At 35.0% G+C, this 26,887-nt stretch overlaps 2 protein-coding genes across 2 annotated transcripts; one reads left to right on the forward strand and one right to left on the reverse strand.

Annotated features, from left to right (window-relative positions):
* Positions 1–4,350: 4,350 nt before the first annotated feature.
* On the forward strand, positions 4,351–5,871 carry LOC126891563 (matrix metalloproteinase-18-like). The gene has a single exon (XM_050660738.1). The coding sequence runs from the start codon at positions 4,351–4,353 to the stop codon at positions 5,869–5,871; it is 1,521 nt and encodes a 506-aa protein (XP_050516695.1).
* Positions 5,872–6,795: 924 nt separating this feature from the next.
* Positions 6,796–10,137, reverse strand: LOC126891564 (uncharacterized). Its single transcript, XM_050660740.1, has one exon. The coding sequence runs from the start codon at positions 10,135–10,137 to the stop codon at positions 6,796–6,798; it is 3,342 nt and encodes a 1,113-aa protein (XP_050516697.1).
* Positions 10,138–26,887: the final 16,750 nt, after the last annotated feature.

The raw sequence follows: 26,887 nt of genomic DNA on the forward strand, positions 1-26,887 counted from the left end.
TTTTTGAAGGAAGTGTTAGCATCTGTGAAGGAGGTGGGCTATTTCCCATATAAAGATAATGATGCCGTAATAAGTCCTGGTAAAGCCAAACCAAATTCTGTATTCATATTTGATGATGTATCAACGGATCCGCAACAAACAATACGTGAATATTACTGTATGGGGAGACATAAAAATATCGATTGTGCATACCTATGTCAATCCTACAGTCGAGCAGGCAAACAACTCCTACGTGATAATGCTAACCTTATTGTATTGTTTAAACAGGATGAGCTCAATTTAAAACACGTCTTTGACGATCACGTCTCTCCTGACATGACATTTGAGCAATTTAAACAATTTTGTTCTGAATGTTGGAAGGACAAGTATGGTACATTTGTTATTGTTAAGGATTTTGATATTTCTAACGGACGCTATCGTAAAGGTTTCGACAAGTTTATAAAAGTTTAGACGTGGCTGAGACACCTGCATTATATAAAAGCATGTTGGACAAACAAGTGCTTCTACGCAAGCGCAAAGTTGCGGAATTAGCTAGAGCTATTCGCAAAAAGTATTTAGCGTTAAAACTAGGTAAATCGGAGGAGGATGAAACTTTGAAAAAAATGTTTAAACCCATAACCAGTGTTCTAAAAACATCGCAATACAATGCTAACGTTAAAACGGAGTCGATTAAAAAAGAAGAACCAATGGAAAAAGAAGAAGAAATTAAAAAAGAAGATATTAGCACCATAAAAAATACATCATTTATCAGCGATGAAGAGGTATTTGAAAACAGCGATAAATCCGATGAAGAATACGAAGATAGCATAGAAACAAACCAATCGCAAGATAAGGTATCCGAACAAGAATTTCAAGATTACCTAGAAAAATACCATCATCTAATTCATCCTTATGTGAAAGACCATTGGCAGTATTCAGATAAAATAGATAGAGTATACGGTCCTACTCATGATCCCGTAACCTCTAAATGGAAACTTGGAAAAACTGTTATTGATTTCGCCCATAATGGTTGGATTGTGGCGAAAGGAGACTATGTTGTTGGAACTCGCGGGCTATATGAATTAATATTTTACAAAGAACCTGATTATTACACTGAGGACGATGTGAAACGATATATTACATTGCTGGAATTAACCAATGCTCATAAAAAACTGAATGGTACACTAAAGGGAACCAAAACCTATAAGTGGAATGAAATTATTAAACCTAATCTTAATAAATCACTTCTTAAACCTGACCTGAATAAATCATTTCGTCGTAATACAGTATCTGGTAGGGAGGAGGTTGGCTCAGGAATACCGACACATTGGGAAGACAGCGATGATCATGTGCAATATGTGTATTGGGATGACCCAAACGAACTTTGTGAGCGCCTCAAATTGTTGATGGCTGAGCAAAAAGCAGGAAACACCGCATCCCTCAATAACGAAATTGTTGCCATTATCAACGAATTACGTGAAGCAGATATTATATATTAACGTTAGATCAGATTATTGTAGCATCATTTCCAATATGAATGTTGACAAGTTTGGTCGCCATCATTATCGTTCTAATGAACAAGCTGTTAAAAAGCTACGTGAAGGCTTAAAACAATCTATTTTGGATGTACAAAACCAAATACATGCAGTAAAGAAGGATATGCAACGGAATCCTCCTGTAGCTGATACAGATCTTTCCAACAAGAAATTCGTAGATAGTCGCATTGTTCATGTCAAGTCTTTTGTAAGAAAAGAGTTTAATTTGTTGCGCAAAGAATATAATGCAAAACATGTTCAACTTGAACAAAAAATCTCAGACACCATAAGTAAAGTAGAAAGTGATTCTAATAAAAAAATTAATTTGTTGCTTGATGAGAACAAAGTGAATGCTGCAAAAATATCCGATTTGTCGAAACAAGTACACGAGTTTAGAAATGACCTAGATTTATTTAAACGTGAAATGAATAAGAACGTTACAGATGCTGCTCACCAAAGCGCACAAAATATGTTGAAATCGTTGGAAATGGAAAAAAAGATTAAAACAACGGATCTTAATTCACATGATTTAGAAAATCGTCTTAAGGTAGTAGAAGAATACGTCGAAAATAATAAAATTGTCTAAAGAGTCAATTGATGGACGAGTTGCATAAAACCTATTGTACAAAGAATATTGCGTTAGAACGTAAACAGTTTAGGTAGAGTGAAGATGTCTGATGCAAAAAAGGTGAAAGGCAGAAAACATAATAAATTACTAAGCGAGTTACAGGTAAATCTACAAACCATAAATGATAATAGGATTCATGATCTTGAGCAATGGCAGAAAAGCATTCGATATGAATCAGATATGAGATCTTTACTAGATAGTAGAGTATCAGAGCTGTCAAAGACTTTGTATGAGTTGGATGAACGTTTATCTTCAGCAGTAAAAGAAATCCAAGATACACTTGCTATATTTAACACATATTTACACCCTTTACTCCAAAGAGTTAAAGCTTTAGAAAGTAGAAATGGCGTCGTCCATGGAAAAGGTCCAACTAGTTAACGAGCTACACAAACCTGCTCGAAAAAATTATCCAAGACGACGTACAATAGTCAAAGGCTTAGACGATTTATGGCAGATGGACTTGGCTGAAATGCGACCTCATTCTCATAACAATAGAAATTTTAAATTAATTTTAGTTGTTATTGATTGTTTTTCGAAATATCTGTGGACTCGTCCATTAAAGACAAAGACGGGTGAGGAGCTGACTCGAGCATTTTCGGATATCCTCGCACACAGCAAACGAACACCGAAAAATCTGCAGTCGGATCAGGGAACTGAATTTTACAATAACAAGTTTCAAAATTTAATGAAAAAACATAAAATAAATCACTATTCTGTTTTCACTACCATGAAAGCAGCCATGGCTGAACGCGTCATTAGAACGTTGAAATCCAAACTTTACAAGTATTTCAGCTTACACGGTACTTACAAGTGGATTGACATATTGCCCACAGTTACGGCTGAATACAACAATACAAAGCATTCAAAAACGGGGTACAAACCATCACAAGTGAACAAAACCAATGAAAAGGAGATTTTAAAAAACAAATTTACGCATTTAAAAATCGCAGGTCCCCGAAAATTTAAAGTCGGCGATATTGTACGCATCAGCAAAACCAAAATGTTATTCGACAAGGGATATGTTCCAAGTTGGACAACAGAATTATTCAAAGTTACCAAAATCAATATTACCAACCCTGCAACGTACATGCTCGAAGACATGCAAGGTGCACCGATCAAAGGAGCCTTTTACGATGAAGAGTTACAGAAAACAGCCAATCCTGATATTTACTTAGTTGAAAAAGTTTTACGTCGTAAAGGTAAAAAAATGTACGTCAAATGGCTTGGCCTTGATGTAAAACATAATAGTTGGATCGATAATGATGCTGTCATCTAAAAAGGTGGGGGGAATTCTGAAAAATTAGCAGAAACACGTTTTTCGTTCTCAGTGTGTTGCAGTCAGTTAGCTAGTAAAAATGTATTCCCAAGATACTGAATACTCAAGCGGCAGCGAGTATGATGTCACCCTTTCACCATCATCTGAAACATCAACTGTATGTGAAGACTACGATCATGAGCTGGATGCTCTTCTAGAGAAGTATGAAGAAGCAGCTAAGAACGAGTCCCATTATCTGCTGTACACACAGTTGTTAAATGGATCATACCAACTTGGTTGTGGTCTAAGTCCAGCCAGAACATATACTCCAGCTGTAATTATGTGGAAATCGCCATGGCAGAAAATATCTTTCAGTGCCTATGAATGGGAACAATTAATTACCCAACTCAATGAGCAAAGTTTTTTCCACGAAAACGTGACCGTCTCTGATGATCCTGTTGAAATTCAGTGTGGTGAATATTGCATAATTCGACAAATAACCTACAACAGCATGAAATTCCTCGAAATAATCAAGCACGGCATTAACTTTTGTCTCTCAGAAGTGCAAGTGAACACCCTTGTGGAAGCAAATAGTGAACTTTTAACACCGTATATGTCCATGCTAGAGACTATTGAATTTCCACATTATTATTATAATACGCTTAATATTGTTCGAAATAGTTTTAGTAGTCATAATTATACGTTTTCAGACGCAATTCAAAAATTGTATACATTTACACAGGAAGGAAATACTTTACAACATATAGCGTTAGGGCAACTTATATTTTTCTGTAAAAATAGGATCGCTAATGATCTTGAAAGAATTTAATAAAGCTTGTAAAATATATCTCTGTTGTTTTATTTCATGAAAATAAATTACAAGAGGAGTATTGGCTGGTGGGGTTTATTTATATCACAGTGATGTTTTCTTATTTGAACTAGTATCATTCGAGATGCATATCAATAAAGTTGTTCTGCTCATCGCAACCAGCATAAGTTTTTGCTTAGGTGGAAATTTTACTGAGACAAATGCAGTGTCATGGCTAGAACAATATGGTTACATCACCACAAGTGAAACTGCCAGTACTGATATTACTGAAACACTAGAACAGTTTCAAGAAAGATATAATTTACCGGTAGATGGGAAATTAAATAAAGAAACGATGGAGTTAATGCAGAAACCACGATGTACACAAGGAGACAATGCTTACGCTGTAAAATCAGCATGGAAAAAATTTGATATAAAATGGTATTTTCCACAAGCAACCCCTCAAGCTTTGACAGTCACTAAAAGAGTATTTGAAATATGGGAAGAAGCATCAAAATTTAAGTTTACTTATCTGAGAATCCCAGATCCAAATCCGGATATAACTATAACAGTAGTTCCAAAACAGCACTATTTTCGATACAATTGTCAGGGTAACGACGAATGTCCTTTTAAATTTACAAGTGGTATATTAGCACATTCTTATTTTCCACCTACATCTGGGTGCATAGAAATTCATATGAATAGCAATCTAACATGGGATTTCAGTTTAAATTCTACAGCAGAAGGTCGAACAAATTTCTTTGCAGTCCTTCTCCATGAAGTTGGTCACGCTTTAGGTTTAGCACACAGTAGCGATAAGAAGGCTGTAATGTATCCCTTTTATGAAACCTTTCCTTCTCACATAACTGATGATGATAAAAGAGGCTTAGAAAAGTTATATGGACATAAAAGTAAATCTGCATCTATTCCAACTCAACCTAGGAGTAGTTCACCAACTACAACAGAAAGATCTAGGACAACCACAGCAGCTAGGACTAATAAATCAAAGCAAAATATAATAACGAATGTATGTGAATTGGAATATCCAGATTTAATATTTTTAGCGTATGCTCCATCATTTCCAACATACCGAATGTATATAGTAAGTAAGGATCTGGTATGGAAATATGACTTAAATAATGAAAAGATACCCACCAATGCTGAACAATTTATAAGATACTTTCCAAGGGGAATTACGAACGTGACACATGTTTTTCAAAGTTCCAATGGAGATATGATTGGTGTAAGCAGAAATCGTATATATGCAGCAGCATTTCCTAGCTTAAGAATTCATACAGATAACATGGTACCTGAAATCAATAACGCAAGAAGTATTAACGGTTTATTCCAAACAAATTCAGGAAAAAAATTTGTTTGTTTTGATGGTTCATTTATTGAATTTAATGATAAAGACATTATCTCAAGAGGACGCATAAGTGACGTTTTTCCAGGAATACCAAATGATATTACATCAGCATTTAATTACATCGATGGACATATATATTTCTTAAAGCACAACGTCTATTACAAGTTTAATGAATTTACAAGAAGTGTCATTGAAAAAGGTACTTTTAATTGGAATATGTTGGGGATCCCTTGTCCTGATAATGGATTAATAAAACAACTGAAATCCTTATTATCTAAAGTAAATTTATTTTATGAATAATTAATGTCTGGGGGTCCATCATCAATGGGATCTGGGGATCTGGGGATCTGGGGATTTTGTATGGGGAAAAGGTAAATAAAAATAAAGCATATTTTACAAGAAAGTCTTTTATTCGTTATTAGTAATCGATAATCGTAATCGCAAATCGTATTGGTTTAATCGAAGTAACGTTTTGTGATTATGATCAATACAACTAAAAGGTAAGTAATTACTTTACAAGAAAGTTTTTTTACATTTTACAGGTATAAACGTACAAAATATGTTTACCGAAAATGATACAAATATACAGATCATCTTTACCAAAAGGTTTAAATTTTATTAGCATCTTAAATATCTGAGAATCTTACTTTTTTATTACGATTCCTGTGTAAGTCCTCCTCACAATCATATCTATCCTTTAGTTCAAAGAGTACCTCACAAAAACCATTTTGACACCAGGATGATTTTTTTCTAAATATCAAATGTAAGTCTGAAGCTAAACAACTAACATGAAAATTATCAGATTTAGCTTTTAGACATTTTTGTTTTTCAGAGAAAATTATTTTAAATACCCTGTAACATGGTCGACAGAGTAGCAAATTATATTTTGGTATTTGATAATACCTAAACCATAAGCAATAGTAGTCATTAAGTGCAAAAGTTTCAAAATCCTGACACTCTATAATTGCCTGACGAAGTTCAGGTGAAATATTCAATTCTAGATCATGATTCTCAAAGTCACAAACTTTAAAATGTTCATAAGGAACGGGATTAGTTTTAATTTGCATCCATTTAATTTTACTAAATTTTTGAACTATTTCCTCCGTTAATACCCATGGTAAAGGCGATTTACTAATAAATTTTGAAATTTCATGTATGTTTTCGATAATAGAGCTTATGCATAAATTCTGTAGACTTTCCATCTTCCACATCTGAAAAATGAATTCACCTATGTGTTATACTGTAGTGGCCCCAGGGCAACGTATCAAAAGTGTTGGAGAGTAAGTGCCGTTTGTCATCAAAAGGGTTTAAGGCTATTTTAGTTTGCTCAATACTGTAAACTTCATGTAATTTAGATTGTATACAACGCTGTGTTGCATAAAAAAGTGATTTTGTTTCGGCAGTTTCACGAAAACTTTTCAAACAATTCAAATAATCATCAAAGTTAATTTTCATCTTTACAACATTCATCTTAACCCCTTTCGACTTTTTAACATCTTTCTCCCCAGCCACTTTATATGTATATTGCTTTGAACGAAGACCAACGAAGTGAGTCATCATTTTTGAGTTATTCTCATCTTTCATTAGACCTGGCACTTTTTTGTTTACTAAAGGAATATTCCAAGGATTATTTGGGGGATAATCGCTTGTATCAAATCTATGAATGTCAGGCTTAATCATTTCCTCGTATATATCATTACATTCAGTTTCATAAATCAATCCATCAGTATCAATATAAAGCAATTTATTTTGATTTAATGGGAATTTTTGTAACATATAGTCATAATGAAATTCATATATGCAGGTTTTAGAAAGTTCTAAAATTGCCATTCCAACATACAATGATTTATTAAAAATAATTTCAGCTTTCTTTAATTCTACTGCCATTAATGAATGATCGAAAATAACGCGACTATGAAACTTCGGGCTAGCAATCAAATTTCGAGCACCTACGCGTCCCTCCCATTTATTTACTAGTTTCACCAGCCTATGCTTCCTTTGGTTCTCCATGGTCTTCCCGAATACAGCGTTGTTCATGAGCTTGTATAAGTTTTTCTCAAAGCTTGTTTTAGCTTGAGCCCTCAATTGTGTATTAAGAGCAATGTAACCTTTTAACCAAGTCATTTGCTTGAATCTCAATACCTTATGAATTTTAGTAAGAACTAATCCATGTGATATAGCCTGTTTTAGGTTCCTGTAGTGAATAACGTAGTTAGTTTTATTGTACAGAGTGGACAAGAGTTTAGATTGTTTGGAACCAGGAGGTTTGCAATGCTCTACACAAAACGGTAAATCTTTATGGTAGTCATGTAAGTTTTCTGGATAAGAGAGATCAACTTCAAGAATGTATCCCTCTTTTGCATCGTCAGGTATTGACATAACATCGATATTTGTATCATCCCAATGGAAACCTCCATAAGGGAGAGGTTCACTCATCGCCCAACCATATAGATTGTTAACATCAAGGTACATGAGATATTTAGAAGGTTTAGATGGATCGTAATTCATCATGTATTTGTTGTTAGCCTCCCCCATCCGGTTACAACACTGTGATATACCTCCACGTATACCTCGTTCATAGAATAAAAGCATATCAACATCTTGTATAGTTTCCAAGTGACATCCTGTATACTTGAGCATTGCATCCCATGTAAAACCTGGGATGGTATAGTAGTGTCCTGGATCTAATCCATATGTCTTGAAGCATGTGTCTCGAAAAGTTTCGAAAACTACAGCCAAAAGAAGTATATCTGTCTTCATGTATAAATTACTGTAATCCAAAAGAGTCTTCATGTTAAATTTCTCCCACACTAATTTAGCGTGAGCATAATTTGAATCTGATATATGCTCATCGTTCAGTTTATTGTAGAATTTTTCTTTATTTGGCAACTTTGTTTCATCCAACCGTTCAATTTTATCTAAATAATCATAAAAGAATACTCCTTTTTTAGTTAACAACTTGAACGTTTCATCATCTAAATTTGGAAATTGTTTTCTTAAAATTCCAAAATTTTCTGGCTTCAAAGTTGAAACTAAGCTATCTAATGAACTCCCCATAAATCTAAAAGTATCAATGAACCGGAATCTAATATTTGTCTTTTTATGGTAAACTGTGAAACTAATATATTTTTCTTTGTTGACTGGTAAAATGGAAATGTCGTACATTTTAGCTAAATCCTTTATTATGAAATGCGAGTCGTAACCACTCATATTGTGGAAGGCTATTGGAACCACAAATGCTTTTTTATAATTTAAATTGCACCCATTGTGTGCAAAACCTCTAAAATTGCCAGTCAAATGACAATGGTCTCTTACAATTCGATCCTTCTCCAAAAATTTTCTATTACAAATGTGACATCTCTCAGTAGCATCTTTTAAACTTACTTCAACGTTCATGGGTTGAATATTTATTAATTTTGAATGAATAAATTGAGCTAAATTGTCAATTTCATGTGAAAACCATGACATACAGTCCAAACCCACATGACTTTTGTAGAATGAAAAATTATCGTCATAATTACACTTAAAATATAATCCGGCACTGTACGCTTTGTGTCTTTGATATGGATGCGTTGACGTAGTTGATGGTGTTGAGTGGGATGCGCGAAGAGGAACGAGCAGTGATTCAAAATCTGCGTATACTAGGAATGGCAATTTTTCTTTGTAAACAAAGTTTTTAAATTTGACATATGGTTCTTTGGTGAAACTTATTTTGCAGTCATCTATCTTTTCACAGTAGATGATATGAGCATCCAACTTTTCTTTTGTATAAAAATAATTAAGACATCTGTCACATATATATTTCTTTCCATTGTGTTTAGAAAGTTGTGACTTGACAAGTTTGCCTAAATCTTTTATCCAAATATAGTGAAAATGTATTAGATCTTCATCACGTCCACCACTCCATGGTCCGACGTTGTCCACTTCATTATTAAAATAATATTTATTTTGAACTATCAACAGATTGACATGTTTTTCCCGTTTTTGTTTAGTTAATCTCACAGGAAGTACCGAAAAATTGAAAAGCTCATCTTTAACATTTAACTCGAAAACATTAACGGAAATATTTTCATTATTTTTTTCAAAGAGGGAAATTTGATTTAGAGTTACTGGAAATGTAAGACCTTTTAAATTAAGGACAGTGGTGTAATGAGGATATGAAGTAGTTTTGTTAGTGTTTATGTTAACTGAATATAGGGCTGATACAATGGCCCAAGCAAAACAAGCCTGGTCGTTATTCTTAACATTGATACAAGCTCGTTTTTTGGTAACTTTAGGATGCAATTGAATATACGATGAGGCTCCTTTAGCCATTTCAAATTTATTAATGTTTATTTCTAAAGATATAATTTGATTCAGTGCCCAACCACTCTGAGATTCCTCAAATTCAGATAAATCGGTCAAAACAATATTTTTAACGTAAACTTCAAACCAATAATTTAAATCGGTAGTCACATCAATAACTTCATTTTTAGTATTAAAATATTTTCTTTCTAAATTTTCCACCTCCTCAGCTTTTTTGATAAATTCCCCACAAAATGTAGTATTTACTTTTAACATGCCCATTCTTGTCAAGTTGTATTCAATTTTCTTTTGAAATAGTTTAAAAGCATCGGCAAAAAACTGTAAAATATCTTTATGCTCTTTGTTAATAATTATTCCTGTTTGTACTCTACTTTGAAAAATTGATACTATATTTCTCCATACAACCTTTGCTTTACTTCTACGTATATTATTTAACCCACCGCCTGCAACGGAATTTAAATTTTGAAGTATAATTAAAAATCTTTTAAGGATCCCTACATTGGTTTGAAGTTTTCGTAGCGTCCCTATACTTAAATCGCCATCCTTAATAGCTAAATTGCATAAACATATATGTTTTTTAACTTGTTTTATCCAATTTTTTGTTTCTCTATCCGAACAACGCTTTTTTAAAAAAAGTAATTTTTCAGTTTCATCAAATTTTTTAATTATCTCACTACTAAGAATGGCGATTTCCTCAGAATTCATTTTTCAAAATTTTGGATATGAAAAATCTACTTACAGTTTTTTAAATTTCAATTATTTCGAATGACGCTGCAGGATTTAGCTTGCTCGACGTGCTCACCAGGCCTCTGAATACGACAGCGTACTTTTCTGTCCTCAACTGATCTATATAGGGGGCGTAGTCCTCGGTAACCCGCTTCGGTAGGAACACCACACTTTCCTCTAATTCTAGAAGCACCGATTGGCCAAATGCAGTGTTGACGATTTTACTGTTTATTATTTTATATGGTTTGTCAACTTCCAGTTGCTGTAGTTTTGTAATCGGTTTGTCTTCTTTCTTAACAACAGAAACTTTGTTTAGTTTGTTTAGATCCATCTGAAATAATTGCGAATGTAAGTTCATTTGCTACATTGCAGATTCTATTATTAAAAATTACATGATTTTGAAGTAAATTATAATAAAATTGCAACAGTGAAAATATGAAAAAAGACATTGACGTAATAAAAAGCTACGGCTACAAAATCATGTCTATATAATAGGATACATTACATACGAGTTTTAACAACTCATAATAGACGGTAAACGTGGACTAGGATACAAACGAAAGTCATAACTTAAGAATGTACACACGAATACCACGCTACGCTGTCTCTTGCAGGTCTGAGGAAAATTGCAACAGTAAATCATAAAAGATGACATTGCAATGATAAAAAACTAAAACTGAGGTAAAATTGTAACAGTAAAATATAAAATATTACAAAACATTAAACTGGTAACCATACAGAAACTGCATAATCACAGTATAAGGGCTATACGGGAACGAGCACACAAAAATAAAATTTCCCCAGATCTACTGAAAAACTGGGCCTTTCACAACATCTGGCAACAGCGCCTCCCATAAGAGCCTGTGTATTAGCGTAAGATAGAAAATCAATTTTCTCCCAGATTCTGGGGAAATTTTACAAAGATTTTAAGGATGCATTACGTACGAGTTTCTACAGCTCGTAATAGAAGGTAAACGTGGACCAGGACGCAAACGCAACTCATTACGAGTTTCTACAGCTCGTAATAGAAGATAAACGTGGACCAGGACGCAAACGACACTCATACCTTAAGAATATACACATGAAGGTTTTGAAAAAAATGATTTACCGGCTATTATGTAGATTTCAGGTCTTTAAGGTAAAATCGCAGCAGTAAAACATTGAAATGATGAAAAAGCAGAAACTACAAGATCATTATTCTATACTAATGGGATGCATTACGTACGCCTTTCTACAACTCGTAATAAACGTGGACCAGGAGGCACACGCAACTCATAACTAAATATACACACATGAGGGCTTGAAACACAAACTGCATTTACCGGTAGAAAAGCGGAAACTACAAAATCATAGTTATACAATAGGATGTTTCTACAACTCATAATAGAAGGTAAACGTGGACCAGGACGCAAACGGAACTCATTACTAGTTTCTACAGCTCGTAATAGAAGATAAACGTGGACCAGGACGCAAACCACACTCATAACTTACAAAAAATTACATAAGAATATACGCAAGAAGACTTGAAACAAAAAGCATTTACAGGTAAATAGGCTCCAGGTCTTTAAGGTAAAATTGCAACAGTAAAACATAAAAGAAGACGGAAGACTTCTGAAGTAGCAAATAATTAAATACTAAAAATATTTACTTACTTTTTTAGTTGTATTGATCACACTCACAAAACGATTACTTGGTGTAGTTCGTGACTGACAGAAACTCTATGAAATGGCTATCCCCCGATTTCAGTTTAAATAGTAGCTACTCCGGAAATGCCTCGTGAACACATTCACGTTTTAATTGCATCTTTTAACTAGTAATTTGCAAACGATTAAAAAACATTTGCACTTAATTCGTGGGAACGACATGTGCATAATATTTATAGAATTTGTACATCCTTTAACTAGTAATTTGCAAACCATTGGAATGTGGATGTATCCGGTTCACTCGTGGGAACGACATATAATATTTATAGTTGGTGCATTAACGTATGACATCATTGGAATGTGGATGTATCCGGTTCACTCGTGGGAACGACATATAATATTTATAGTTACTGTCAGCGTATTTCCCGCGGTTCACTCATTTCGCCACACGTGCATTAACGTATGACATCATTGGAATGTGGATGTATCCGGTTCACTCGTGGGAACGACATTTATAGTTGCCGTTGCGTCAGCGTCCACATTGCAATATATTTTTATTACTTGGAGGTACTCACGTATTTTTCTTTGAATTCTAAAAGCACATTGTAGAATGCAGGCGGGGTGCATTCGTTTGTATGAATGAAATTATAATACTAAAAAATCGTTGCTTTTTGCCGACACCGTATCTACATTGCCTAATTTTGTTACATAACGCCATTTTTACCGCCCCGGAGGTCCCACCCTATGGGGTTCTTCTTCAGAGGCCTCAACGCCGCTGTCCGCCAACACGTCTACTTCTCACCCCCTACAGGGTGCGACAGGGTGTACTTCTTAGGGTTCTTTTATAGGGTTCTTCTTCAGAGGCCCCAACGCCGCTGGCCGCCAACACGTCTACTTCTCACCCCTATGACGACAGGGTGCGACAGGGTGTACTTCTTAGGGTTCTTTTATAGGGTTCTTCTTCAGAGGCCTCAACGCCGCTGGCCGCCAACACGTCTACTTCTCACCCCCTATGACGACAGGGTGTACTTCTTAACGACAGGGTTCTTTTATAACGACAGGGTGTACTTCTTGCACCAGAGGCTACGGCCTCAACGCCATCCTAGCCATCAAGCTGGCCGCCATCTTGGATCTTGGATCTCAGATTCCCATATCTCTACTACTAATTTGCAATGGATCGGTTAGATTTATATCTTGAAGATAAATGCGCGTACCAATTTTTGTTTTTCTAAATGGAAGCGTTCTGGAGGTATTTAAGAAAAACTAATTACAGGACGCCATCTTCAAAGAGCTCTAGCTCCCTTAGGAAGCATTTTCGTACTAAGTGAATTGGGTTAAATTATCGTAAAATTATCTGAAGAATCTGCTGTCTTCGTTTGTCGGTAGAGTTTCTGGACACCCTGTATAAATATTGATATTTATATAAACATAAATATAAATATTCTGACAACTATCAGATTTAACTAAAATGTCATGCAGTGATTCGCGATATTCTTAAAATCGTAATATGACGTCCAAAGTAATAAGGCACTGAAAAATAAAAGGGGTATGGGATAAACTGTAGACTCTGTCTCCATTGACCTACTAAAGGTTTAAAGTCTCTTTAAACTGTTTTGATATGAAATATTGGGTAAATCCATGGTGAGCGGATTTGATTGAAATACATACTTTTGTTTGAAATTGTTGTATTCTTTTTATATGCACAGATACTAGGCAATTATAATAAGTATATAAACAGACGAAGCAACGAAGCATTAAACCTAGGAATTTTGTGCAGTAAGATGAAGCGTCATGCAACTTTTTGCATTCGATTAGAGAGAGTGTCAGGCAACTTTGTGAACTAAATTCATCTAGGGCAAAAATTTTTGTGCATAAGAAAATGCATTTTAAAAGTGCATGTCGAAGAGGTGAAAATGAAAAATTTAAAACTCGGGCTATATTGATGGAAATGAGTTGAATTTTTATAATTGGGGGTTTTGGGGATCGCTGAGTACGAATTTCATATCGGCGATGGTCTCCAAGGTACCTGGTGCCCACGGTGGAACTCGTCGCCTAGAGTTTTACGTTATAATCATTAAAAATCAGTCAATCCACAGAGAACGGCAGTTCTCACCAGTGGCGCACAACACCCCTACATGCGACACTATATATACACGAAATTTTCGATTTTCTAAACCTGACTGAATTGAAAATTGGGCCAAATCCCATCTTAAAGTTTAGGAAAAGACTCGTCCATCCATATGTTACTTCTCCATTTTGGTCCAAGGGTGTGGATTTTACGGCCCTTCCCATTTAAAGCCTGTTTTTCGTTCTCGTCCCCAAAACTCCCAAAAATTTCAAAAATTTAAGCCCGACCTTTGCGGCTTCTGATAGAATAGATCATTACCTTTCCAACGCATGTTTAATTTTGAAAATCGGTTATACCATTCAAAAGTTATCGAGCTCAGAAATATGACTCAATTTTTATTTAAAAAATGGAAAATGTTTGTGGATATGTATGTATGTATGTATGTATGTATGTATGTATGTGTGTGGAAAAGTTAAACCGATCTGAATTTTTTTTTCTGTGTTTCAAGAGGGTGTGAAGGCCGATTCAGAACCGGTCTAATTTTTGACTTCTGACTACCCGTAAGTTAGCTAGAGGACTAGGTAAATACAAAATAGCATATTTTTTGGGCGTATATATCTTAGGTTCAAGGAGAGACAGGAAAACCGCAAATACACCAAATCAATAGGGTTGAGTTAAGCTTTCAAATGGTGCTTAAGCGATCAACCTGAGACATACACACTGCTCACCATAGCCGAAAAACTGAAAAATTAAACTTTGAAAATTTTGGTTTTTCGACAATTACTTAAAATTTCAACCTACGAATTGCGCCAATAATTGAGAGTTTGTAGAAGGACTCAGGACGCGTCTAACGGTGTATACCTTATATCTGGGAAAATTCGAATTATTAAGTTCTAGGCTTCATAAGTATGATCAAATCTATTTCTTATGGGAAAAAACGGTTTTTCAAGCTCAATAATTCCTGTAATACGTTCAGTTATCATACTCGATCTTGGTTGCATCAGATACTACTTGTCCATACGTTTCAAATTCGTGTTTAGTGATCAACATCAGGTAAGCCGTTCAGAAGTTATAGAGCTCCAAAAGTTTAATTAGTCCAGGAACTGAAATTTTTCAGTTCGCAATTTTTACATAATTGATAGATTTGCTTAAAAATTTGACAATAAGTAGTAGATAGTCCAAGGATCAAAATCTATCTGATGCCGAACTACGCTTTTACCATGGGGTGGTTGCCACCTCATCTCGAGGGTGGAATTTTTTTTTATATTTTGACCGCAAATGCTTGAAAAAATATTAATTATAAGCAAAAAATGTTCATTATACATTTTTTTGATAAAATTAATAGTTTTCGATTTATTAGTTATCGAAACTGTTAGTTTTATATCGGAAAGATTACCAGATAACGGCAGTTCTCGCCAGTGGCGCAGAAATAAACCCCCCTACACGCGACACTATTATATACACGAAATTTTCAATTTTCTAAATCTGACTGAATTGAAAATTTTGCCAACTCCCATCTTCAAGTTCAGAAAAAGATTCACCCATTCATATGTCAACCATCCATTTTGGTCCAAGGGTGTCGATTTTAAGGCCCTTCCTATTTAGGGTCTGTTTTTCGTTCTGGTCCCCAAAACTCCCAAAAACTTCGAAAATTTAAGTCCAACCTTTGCGGCTTCTAACAGTACTGATCGTTACCTTTCCAACGCATGTCTAATTTTGAAAATCGGTTATACCATTCAAAAGTTATAGAGCTTAGAAATGTGACTCAATTTTTATTTAAAAAAGGGAAAATGTTTGTGGATATGTATGTATATGTGTTTGAAAGTTAAACCGATTTGATATTTTTTCTCTGTATTTAAAGAGGGGGTCAGGGCCGATTTAGAACCGGTGCAGTTTGTGACTTTTGACCATCCATAAGCCAGCTATAGGACTTGGTAGGTACAAAACAGCATATTTTTTGGGGGTATATATATTCGGATCAAGAAGAGGCAGGAGAACCGCAAATGCATCAAATCAATAGTCTTGACTTTCAAATGGTGTCTAAGCCGTCAGGATTAGACATACATATACGGCTCAGTATAGCCGAAAAACTGAAAAACTAAACTTTGAAAATTTTGGTTTTTCGACAATTACTCAACATTTCAACGTACGAATTGCGCCAATAACTTAGCGTTTGTAGAAGGACTCAAGACGAATCTAACGATGTATACCTCATATCCGGGAAAATTCGAATTTTTAGGTTATAGGCTTCATAAATATGATAAAATCTATTTCCTCTGGGAAAAACGGTTTCGAAAGCTTAATAATTCCTGTAATAGCTTCAGTTATCATACTTGACCTTAGATCCATCAGATACTACTGGTCAATACGTTTCAAACTCATGTTTACTGATCAAAATCGGTTAAGCCGTTTAGAAGTTATTAAGATACAAAAGTATAATCCAATTAACGATTATTCCCCAAATGGTTTATGTTTATGTAGTTGTAGTGGTTACGACGCTAAATTTGATCTGGCAACGGGTAATCCGACTTCATTTACCGGCCATCTCAATATAGTTTTTTTTCAATATATTTCGATTAGAAAAAAATCTAGTGTAAATTCGATGGACACTAGATCATTTGGGAGATAATGCAACAAAGGTGACAATTTATAAAGCTTGACGTGTAATAGAGGAACATTGCATTCAACTTCATACATTTAATTTATAAATAACTTTGAAAAACTCGTGATACAAGAATAAAAAACCGCTAAACGCCGTAAAAATGAGTGGCGCATAAAATATTCCAGCTACAAAAGATCTGATATGAATGTTACGTGGCGCAAAAATGGATTTTTATTTGATGCAAAACAAAATTTTAGTTTTATTTTAAAATATTTTTTCCATAATATTTGCTAAATTTGAAGTAAACGCGCCACAAAAGAGTTTCAAAATTCAAACTGTATCAAAGTTACTCTTTTGTGGCGCGTTTACTTCAAATTTAGCAAATATTATGGAAAAATATTTTAAAATAAAACTAAAATTTTGTTTTGCATCAAATGAAAATCCATTTTTGCGCCACGTAACATTCATATCAGATCTTTTGTAGCTGGAATATTTTATGCGCCACTCATTTTTACGGCGTTTAGCGGTTTTTTATTCTTGTTTATTATTAATCCTATTAAACGTTGTTTGTAGTTGCTCGTAAAATTTTTCCTTCTCATTTCCGTCGTTTTTATTTGTGGGAGCATATACATTTATTACTATTATGTTATAATATCTTGCCTTCAGTCTCGCTCAAATAATCCTTTCTGACACTGGTTCCCACTCTACTAGAGCCTTTCTCCCCTTTTGGGCTAGCAGTATTGCCACTCCCTTTTCGTGTTTGTCATTTACATCCGTGTTCCCAGAATATATCATTAGCTGTTGGTCACCTACTCGGGTTGATCCACTACCATTCCATCTTGTTTCGCTTAGTCCGACAATGTCTAATTTGTACTTATCAATCTCTTGGCTTACCTGCTCCAATTTGCCGGTTTCGTATAGGGGTCTTACATTCAATGCACCTATAAATATGTTCTCTCTTATGTCTATTTCATGTTTATCTTTCGTTTTTGCTCTATTTCCATTTTCGTCCTTGCTCAATTCCTTTTCTGTGTCTTGTCTGTCGTGATTTGTGCTTTTGTTTGTGTATTTTCATCTTCTGTTAGTTTTTTGGATTTCCCTGGTCTTCTTCTAGCTGGTTGCTGTATTGATTCCATTTGTGTGTTTTTCCATCTATTATTAATTTATTATATTTTATTGTAACACTTTTACCCTTATTAATTTCTTCATTTGCGACTTGTCTTATTTTTTTCTGTGTTTCTAGTTCTTCTTTTGTTATGTCATTATTTATATATACTTTATTGCCTTTTATGTGTTTTAGTTTAGCTTTATTTTGCATGATCTTTTCTTTTTCAAACTTGTTCTGTAGTTTGACCAAACATGTTTTTTCTCCCAGTTTGATAACTTCTTCGATTTGAACATTGATATTCATTTCTTTTTCCATGAAGTTTCCTACAGTTTGTTTCAGTGCATTTCTATCGATTGTATCTATTGGCAAGCCTTGTATTACAACATTATTTACTTTCCTTTCCTTTTCTAGTCTTTGTACACGTATTTTCATATCGCTTAGTTCTTTTTTCATTTCTTCCTTCTCCTTGTGTTTAGCAGCAGTGCCCAAGTATGTCAAAATAAGTATATTAAGGGCCAGATTTTGTTACCCGGGGGTTCTTGGGATCGCTGAACACGACTACGCTATCAGAATTGACCACCGAAGCACCTGGTGCCCAGAGTCACTGTTAAGGCACGTCATCTGGAGCTTCGAGGTTTTCCGGCAACACATTGATGCAAATAAATTACTCGGGGGTTCTTGGCACCGCTGAACAAGAATACGCCATCAGAACCAACATTCCGGTGCACCTGATGGTTTAAAAAACTCACCAACCTCCCAAAGATGACATGCAGTACCAGTGACCTTGGATACCAGATTATCGAAGGGTCGATTCTAATGGTGTATTCGTATTCTATGACCGCAAACAACGTCTAGCTGTTTATTTCCATGCATTCAGAACCTTCGAAACTCCATGAGATGACATGCCTTAGGAATTTCCGTGGCAACCAGTTGCTCAGGGGGTCAGTTCTGGTGACGTATTCGTGTTAAGCAAACCCACAAACCCCCTGTGTAATCTGTTTCTATCTATTTAGTATCGAAAACCCTCGAAACTTCAAAAAATGACGTGACCGTAGGCACCAGGTGATCCGTGCGTCGATTCTGATGGCGTATTCGTATTCAGCAACCCCAAATAATCCCCCGAATAATCTGTTTGCATAAATTTAATGCCGAAAACTCTCGAAATGCCAGAAGATGGCGTGATTTAGCAGTGACACTAGGAACCAGTTGCTCTGATGGTCGGTTTCGATGGCGTATTCGTGTTCAGCGACTACAAAAACCACCAAGCATCTAATCTATTTATATCAATTTGGTGCCTCTAAACTCCAGATGACGTGCCTTAGCAGTGATCCTGGAGACCAGGTACTTCGGGGGGTCGGTTTTGATGGCGTATTCGTGTTCAGCAACCCCAAAAACCCCCGAGTAATAAAACTGGTCCTTAAAATATGTTTATATTGACATGTTTATACACTTTCAGAGCTTCCCAATACGATACATTATCGATACTTTTTAAGTATTGAGTATTGTACTGGTTAAGCCATTGAAGTATCGTGTCGCACATCGATATCGGCAATAGTTTCATATAAAAATATCGTATTGATATTGATTATGATATGATATCGATACAATACTCGATAAGATATCCACATAAAAGGGATTAAATTAATAATTTTAAACGATTCTTTATTCATTTATCATTATCGATTTAAAAAATTCTTTATTCGTTTATCACTATTTTTATTAATAAAATCTGATAAAATATACAGAAACTAGGATAAATTACATTGTAACCTCATAAAAATTATCCTTTAAATAGCTTTTCATCAATGTTTTCACACAAATAAGTTCTTTGGTACTTTTATTATTTTAAATAACATCTTTTATTCGTCAGTACTAGCGCTGATTCAGAAAAAAGCCGCTCGACTGGTACGGATGTCGCTTAGGCACACAAAATATCCCTAGCCAACCGAGATAAAATAGGGAAAACACTCCTATATGATATCCACCATAATAAAATATTTGGATCTGGAAATGTTTGGAAAAACATTATCTAATGATTTTACAAATAAAATATCGAAATTGACGGACTTATTGGGTTCATCGTCCTTCTCTCTTGCACTAATGGAGAGCATATTATGCGCTTGTACGGCTTATAACTCTTATTATATTTTAACTGTATATTGGGCCTTATGCAGTTGCAGTACTCACGTGGCGTTTTATTTTTTTTTCTCGGTATCGGTATCGTATTGATTTTCAATACAATATCAATACAATATCGATATTTTTATCGAATATCGTGAAGCTCTTTACACTTTTGGATGCATTTTATGGACTTTAAATGTAGTTATGTATTTCCATCCATTTTTTTATTGTAGACTTTTTTCCTGACATCATCCTGAACACAATGCAAAAAGTTTCAAGTCGATAGGTGCTGTATTTAAAAATCAATTAAGTCCTGTGTTTTTTTAATGCCTTGGTCTATTTTATGTATGTATTGTCCTTTTTTCTAGATAACTATTAGGTATCAAAATCGTTATCTTTTTCTTTTAGACGAAGCAACGAAGCACTAAAAAGCCCAAAACCTAGGAATTTTGTGCAGTAAGATGAATCGTCATGGAACTTTTTGCATTCGATTAGAGAGAGTGTCAGGCAACTTTGTGAACTAAATTCATCTAGGGCAAAAAATGTTGTGCATAAGAAAATGCATTTTATAAGTGCATCTCGAAGAGCTGAAAATAAAAAATTTAGAACTTGGGAAATATTGACGGAAATGAGTTGAATTTTTATACTCGGGGGTTTTGAGGATCGCTGAGCACGCATTTCATATCGGCGATGGTCTCCAAGGTACCTGGTGCCCACGGTGGAACTCGTCGCCTAGAGTTTTTAGTTTAATTATCCAAAATCAGCCAAAAACTATTACCCTGGGGGTTTGGGGGGTCGCTGAGTACGAATTTCATGTCGGCGATGTTCTCCAAGGTACCTGTTGCCCACGGTGGAACTCGTCGCCTAGAGTTTTTAGTTATAATTATCCAAAATCAACCAAAAACTATTACCCTGGGGGTTTTGGGGATAGCTGAGCACGCATTTCATATCGGCGATGGTCTCCAAAGTACCTGGTGCCCACGGTGGAACTCGTCGCCTAGAGTTTTTAGTTATAATTATCCAAAATCAGCCAAAAACTATTACCCTGGGGGTTTTGGGGGTCGCTGAGTACTAATTTCATGTCGGCGTTGTACTCCAAGGTACCTGGTGCCCAGTGTAGAACTCGTCGCCTGGAGTTTTATGTTATAATAATTAAAAATCAGTCAATATCCATTACACGGCGGTTTTTGGGATTGCTGACCACGAATTTAATGTCGGCAGTGGTCTCCAAGATACCTGGTGCCTAAAGTGGAACTCGTCGCCAGGAGTTTTTAATTATAATTATTCAAAATTAGTCAAAATCTATTACCCTGGTTGTTTTGAGGGTCCCTGAGTACGAATTTCATGTCGGCGATGGTGCCCAAGGTACCTGGTGCCAAGGGTTGGAACTGGTTCCCTAGAGTTTTATGTTATAACCATTCAAGATCAGTCAATAACCGTTACTCGGGGGGCTTTTGGAGTCGCTAAACACAATTTAATGTTGGCGGTGGTCTCCAAGGTACCTGGTTCCCAGGGTGCAACTCGTCGCCTGGAGTTTTATGTCATAATTATTCAAAATCAGTGAATAACCATTAATCTGGGGGTTTTGGGGGTCGCTTAGTACGAATTTCATGTCGGCGATGGTCTCTAAGTTACCTGGTGCCCAGGGTGAAACTCGTCGCCTGGAGTTTTATGTTGTTATAACCATTCAAAACCAGTACTCGGGGGTTTTTGGGGTCTCTGAGTACGAATTTCATGTCGGCGATGGTCTCCAAAGTACCTGGTGCCTAGGGTGGAACTCGTCGCCTGCAGTTTTATGTTATATTCATTCAAAATCAGTCAATATCCATTACTTCGGTGTTTTGGGGGGTCGCTAAATATATTTTCCATTAATAATTTTTCTTAAAACACTTTTATATTATATCCTAAAAAATTACCTATTTAAAAATGATTTTAAAATTTTGTCGCTTTTAAAGCAGTTGTCGTTAAATTTTGACACTAATGACATTTATGAAATTTTGACATAATTGGCTTTTTAAGGGTAATTATGTTATATCAGCGATTTTTTGTGTTTTCTGCGGTAATATTTTAATTTTTAGATTTCTAGTCTGCTTTTATATAAAAAAAAAAACAGTGGTTTTAGAACTCTTTAGCGACGTATTAGTGTAATATAATGTTGATGGATTACCGTCGAAGGCCGATATGATCAACCAAAAAAGAAGATGTACATATGGTGATTTTTCTATTGACTTTCTTGGGTGTGAATCTGTCTTTTTATTTTACTGCTCCTGGTTTAAAAACAAAGCATATAGTATATGTGTGAATACCGTATTTCAAGAGAAGTAAGTTTTTAATGTTGGTGTTTTGAAAAAGTCATATATTTTTTACTTATTAGCTTTGTTAATTACAGAATAAATAATATTATAACATCAAGCTGTTTAAGATTGGTATTAAAGGAATTTTCATGATCTACAGTCTATAGCTGCGCTGTTTTATAATTTTGGTTTTCGAAATTGCGGAAGAGAGAAATTTGTGTAACTTCAAGTAAGTAAATATTTTTTTTTATTTTATTTTACTTTTTTATTAATTTTTTCACTATATTATACAAATAAATTGATTATGAATACGTGCACTAACATTTAATTTAACACGTATTTTTTAGATTATTGTATACCTACCTTGAAGACCATCGCCGACATGAACTTGATGCCAAACGACCCCTAAAACCTTCATAGTAATGGTTATTGACTGATTTTGTATGATTATACCATAAAACTCCAGGCGACGAGTTCCACCCTGAGCACCAGGTACCTTGGAGACCATCACCGTCATGAAATTCATGTTCAGCGACGCCCAAACTCCCCGAGTAATGGTTTTAAATGATTTCTAATAATTATAACATAAAACTCTAGACGACAAGTTCCACTTTGGGCACCAGGTACCTTGGAGACCATCTAACACATGAAATTATTGTTCAGCGGCCCCCAAAATCCTCAGAGTAATGGTTATTGACTGATTTTGAATTATTATAACATAAAACTCTAAGCGACGAGTTCCACCCTGGGCACCAGATACACAGGAGACCATCACCGTCATGAAATTCGTGCTCAGCGACTCTCAAAACTCCCCGCGTAATGGTTTTAAATGATTTGGAATAATTATAACATAATACTCCAGACGACGAGCTCCACCCTGGGCACCAGGTATCTTGGAGACCATCGACCACATGAAACTCTTGTTCAGCGACCTCCAAAACCCTCAGAGTAATGGTTATTGACTGATTTTGAATGATTATAACATAAAACTCCAGGCGACGAGTTCCACCCTAGGCAGCAGGTATCTTGGAGACCATCGCCAACACTAAATTCGTGGCCGGCGACCCCAAAAACCCCCCGAGTAATGGATACAAGAATAAAAAACCGCTAAACGCCGTAAAAATGAGTGGCGCATAAAATATTCCAGCTACAAAAGATCTGATATGAATGTTACGTGGCGCAAAAATGGATTTTCATTTGATGCAAAACAAAATTTTAGTTTTATTTTAAAATATTTTTCCATAATATTTGCTAAATTTGAAGTAAACGCGCCACAAAAGAGTAACTTTGATACAGTTTGAATTTTGAAACTCTTTTGTGGCGCGTTTACTTCAAATTTAGCAAATATTATGGAAAAAATATTTTAAAATAAAACTAAAATTTTGTTTTGCATCAAATGAAAATCCATTTTTGCGCCACGTAACATTCATATCAGATCTTTTGTAGCTGGAATATTTTATGCGCCACTCATTTTTACGGCGTTTAGCGGTTTTTTATTCTTGTATCACGAGTTTTTCAAAGTTATTTATAAATTAAATGTATGAAGTTGAATGCAATGTTCCTCTATTACACGTCAAGCTTTATAAATTGTCACCTTTGTTGCATTATCTCCCAAATGATCTAGTGTCCATCGAATGTACACTAGATTTTTTTCTATTCGAAATATATTGAAAAAAAACTATATTGAGATGGCCGGTAAATGAAGTCGGATTACCCGTTGCCAGATCAAATTTAGCGTCGTAACCACTACAACTACATAAACATAAACCATTTGGGGAATAATCGTTAATTGGATTATACTTTTGTATCTTAATAACTTCTAAACGGCTTAACCGATTTTGATCAGTAAACATGAGTTTGAAACGTATTGACCAGTAGTATCTGATGGATCTAAGGTCAAGTATGATAACTGAAGCTATTACAGGAATTATTAAGCTTTCGAAACCGTTTTTCCCAGAGGAAATAGATTTTATCATATTTATGAAGCCTATAACCTAAAAATTCGAATTTTCCCGGATATGAGGTATACATCGTTAGATTCGTCTTGAGTCCTTCTACAAACGCTAAGTTATTGGCGCAATTCGTACGTTGAAATGTTGAGTAATTGTCGAAAAACCAAAATTTTCAAAGTTTAGTTTTTCAGTTTTTCGGCTATACTGAGCCGTATATGTATGTCTAATCCTGACGGCTTAGACACCATTTGAAAGTCAAGACTATTGATTTGATGCATTTGCGGTTCTCCTGCCTCTTCTTGATCCGAATATATATACCCCCAACCTACCAAGTCCTATAGCTGGCTTATGGATGGTCAAAAGTCACAAACTACACCGGTTCTAAATCGGCCCTGACCCCCTCTTTAAATACAGAGAAAAAATATCAAATCGGTTTAACTTTCAAACACATATACATACATATCCACAAACATTTTCCCTTTTTTAAATAAAAATTGAGTCACATTTCTAAGCTCTATAACTTTTGAATGGTATAACAGATTTTCAAAATTAGACATGCGTTGGAAAGGTAATGATCAGTTCTATTAGAAGCCGCAAAGGTTTGACAAATTTTTAAACTTTTTGAGAGTTTTTGTGACGAGAACGAAAAACAGATCCTAAATAGGAAGGGCCGTAAAATCTACACCCTTGGACCAAAATCGATGGTTGACATATAAATGGGTGAGTCTTTTCTGAACTTTAAGATAGGAGTTGGCCCAATTTTCAATTCAGTCAGATTTAGAAAATCGAAAATTTTGTGTATATATAGTGTCGCGTGTAGGGTGGTGTAGGTGTGCGCCACTGGCAAGAACTGCCGTTCTCTGGTAATGTTCAAAATTAGACATGCGATGGAAAGGTAACGATCAGTACTGTTAGAAGCCGCAAAGGTTGGACTTAAATTTTCGAAGTTTTTGGGAGTTTTGGGGACCAGAACGAAAAACAGACCCTAAATAGGAAGGGCCTTAAAATCGACACCCTTGGACCAAAATGGATGGTTGACATATGAATGGGTGAATCTTTTTCTGAACTTGAAGATGGGAGTTGGCAAAATTTTCAATTCAGTCAGATTTAGAAAATTGAAAATTTCGTGTATATAATAGTGTCGCGTGTAGGGGGGTTTATTTCTGCGCCACTGGCGAGAACTGCTGTTATCTGGTAATCTTTCCGATATAAAACTAACAGTTTCGATAACTAATAAATCGAAAACTATTAATTTTATCAAAAAAATGTATAATGAACATTTTTTGCTTATAATTAATATTTTTTCAAGCATTTGCGGTCAAAATATAAAAAAAAAATTCCACCCTCGAGATGAGGTGGCAACCACCCCATGGTAAAAGCGTCGTTCGGCATCAGATAGATTTTGATCCTTGGACTATCTACTACTTATTGTCAAATTTTTAAGCAAATCTATCAATTATGTAAAAATTGCGAACTGAAAAATTTCAGTTCCTGGACTAATTAAACTTTTGGAGCTCTATAACTTCTGAACGGCTTACCTGATGTTGATCACTAAACACGAATTTGAAACGTATGGACAAGTAGTATCTGATGCAGCCAAGATCGAGTATGATAACTGAACGTATTACAGGAATTATTGAGCTTGAAAAACCGTTTTTTCCCATAAGAAATAGATTTGATCATACTTATGAAGCCTAGAACTTAATAATTCGAATTTTCCCAGATATAAGGTATACACCGTTAGACGCGTCCTGAGTCCTTCTACAAACTCTCAATTATTGGCGCAATTCGTAGGTTGAAATTTTAAGTAATTGTCGAAAAACCAAAATTTTCAAAGTTTAATTTTTCAGTTTTTCGGCTATGGTGAGCAGTGTGTATGTCTCAGGTTGATCGCTTAAGCACCATTTGAAAGCTTAACTCAACCCTATTGATTTGGTGTATTTGCGGTTTTCCTGTCTCTCCTTGAACCTAAGATATATACGCCCAAAAAATATGCTATCTTGTATTTACCTAGTTCTCTAGCTAACTTACGGGTAGTCAGAAGTCAAAAATTAGACCGGTTCTGAATCGTCCTTCACACCCTCTTGAAACACAGAAAAAAAATTCAGATCGGTTTAACTTTTCCACACACATACATACATACATACATACATACATACATATCGTTGTTCTGAAGCTATTTCCTTGTGGCATTTTTATAATTACGTATTTTTTTTATGGGAAATAAGCCACAATTTTACTAAAAAATGAATTTATTAACGTTTCGAAGCCCAAATCGGGTTTCGTTGTCAAAATACAAAATACTATTAAAATAAAACAAACATGTTGCTAAGTAAAAAAATTCTTCTAATAATTTATTTAATCTGACTCATTTATATTGGCAATTCAGACGTATATTATACATTTTAAAGTAGAAGACTTTAAAATGATATCGCCAATATTTATGAGTTGCGTTCCTGGGACGACTTTACTAAAAGATAGTTCATTCGATTACATG

This window comes from Diabrotica virgifera, chromosome 9, assembly GCF_917563875.1.
Source record: "Diabrotica virgifera virgifera chromosome 9, PGI_DIABVI_V3a".
Taxonomy (NCBI): Eukaryota; Metazoa; Arthropoda; class Insecta; order Coleoptera; family Chrysomelidae; genus Diabrotica; species Diabrotica virgifera.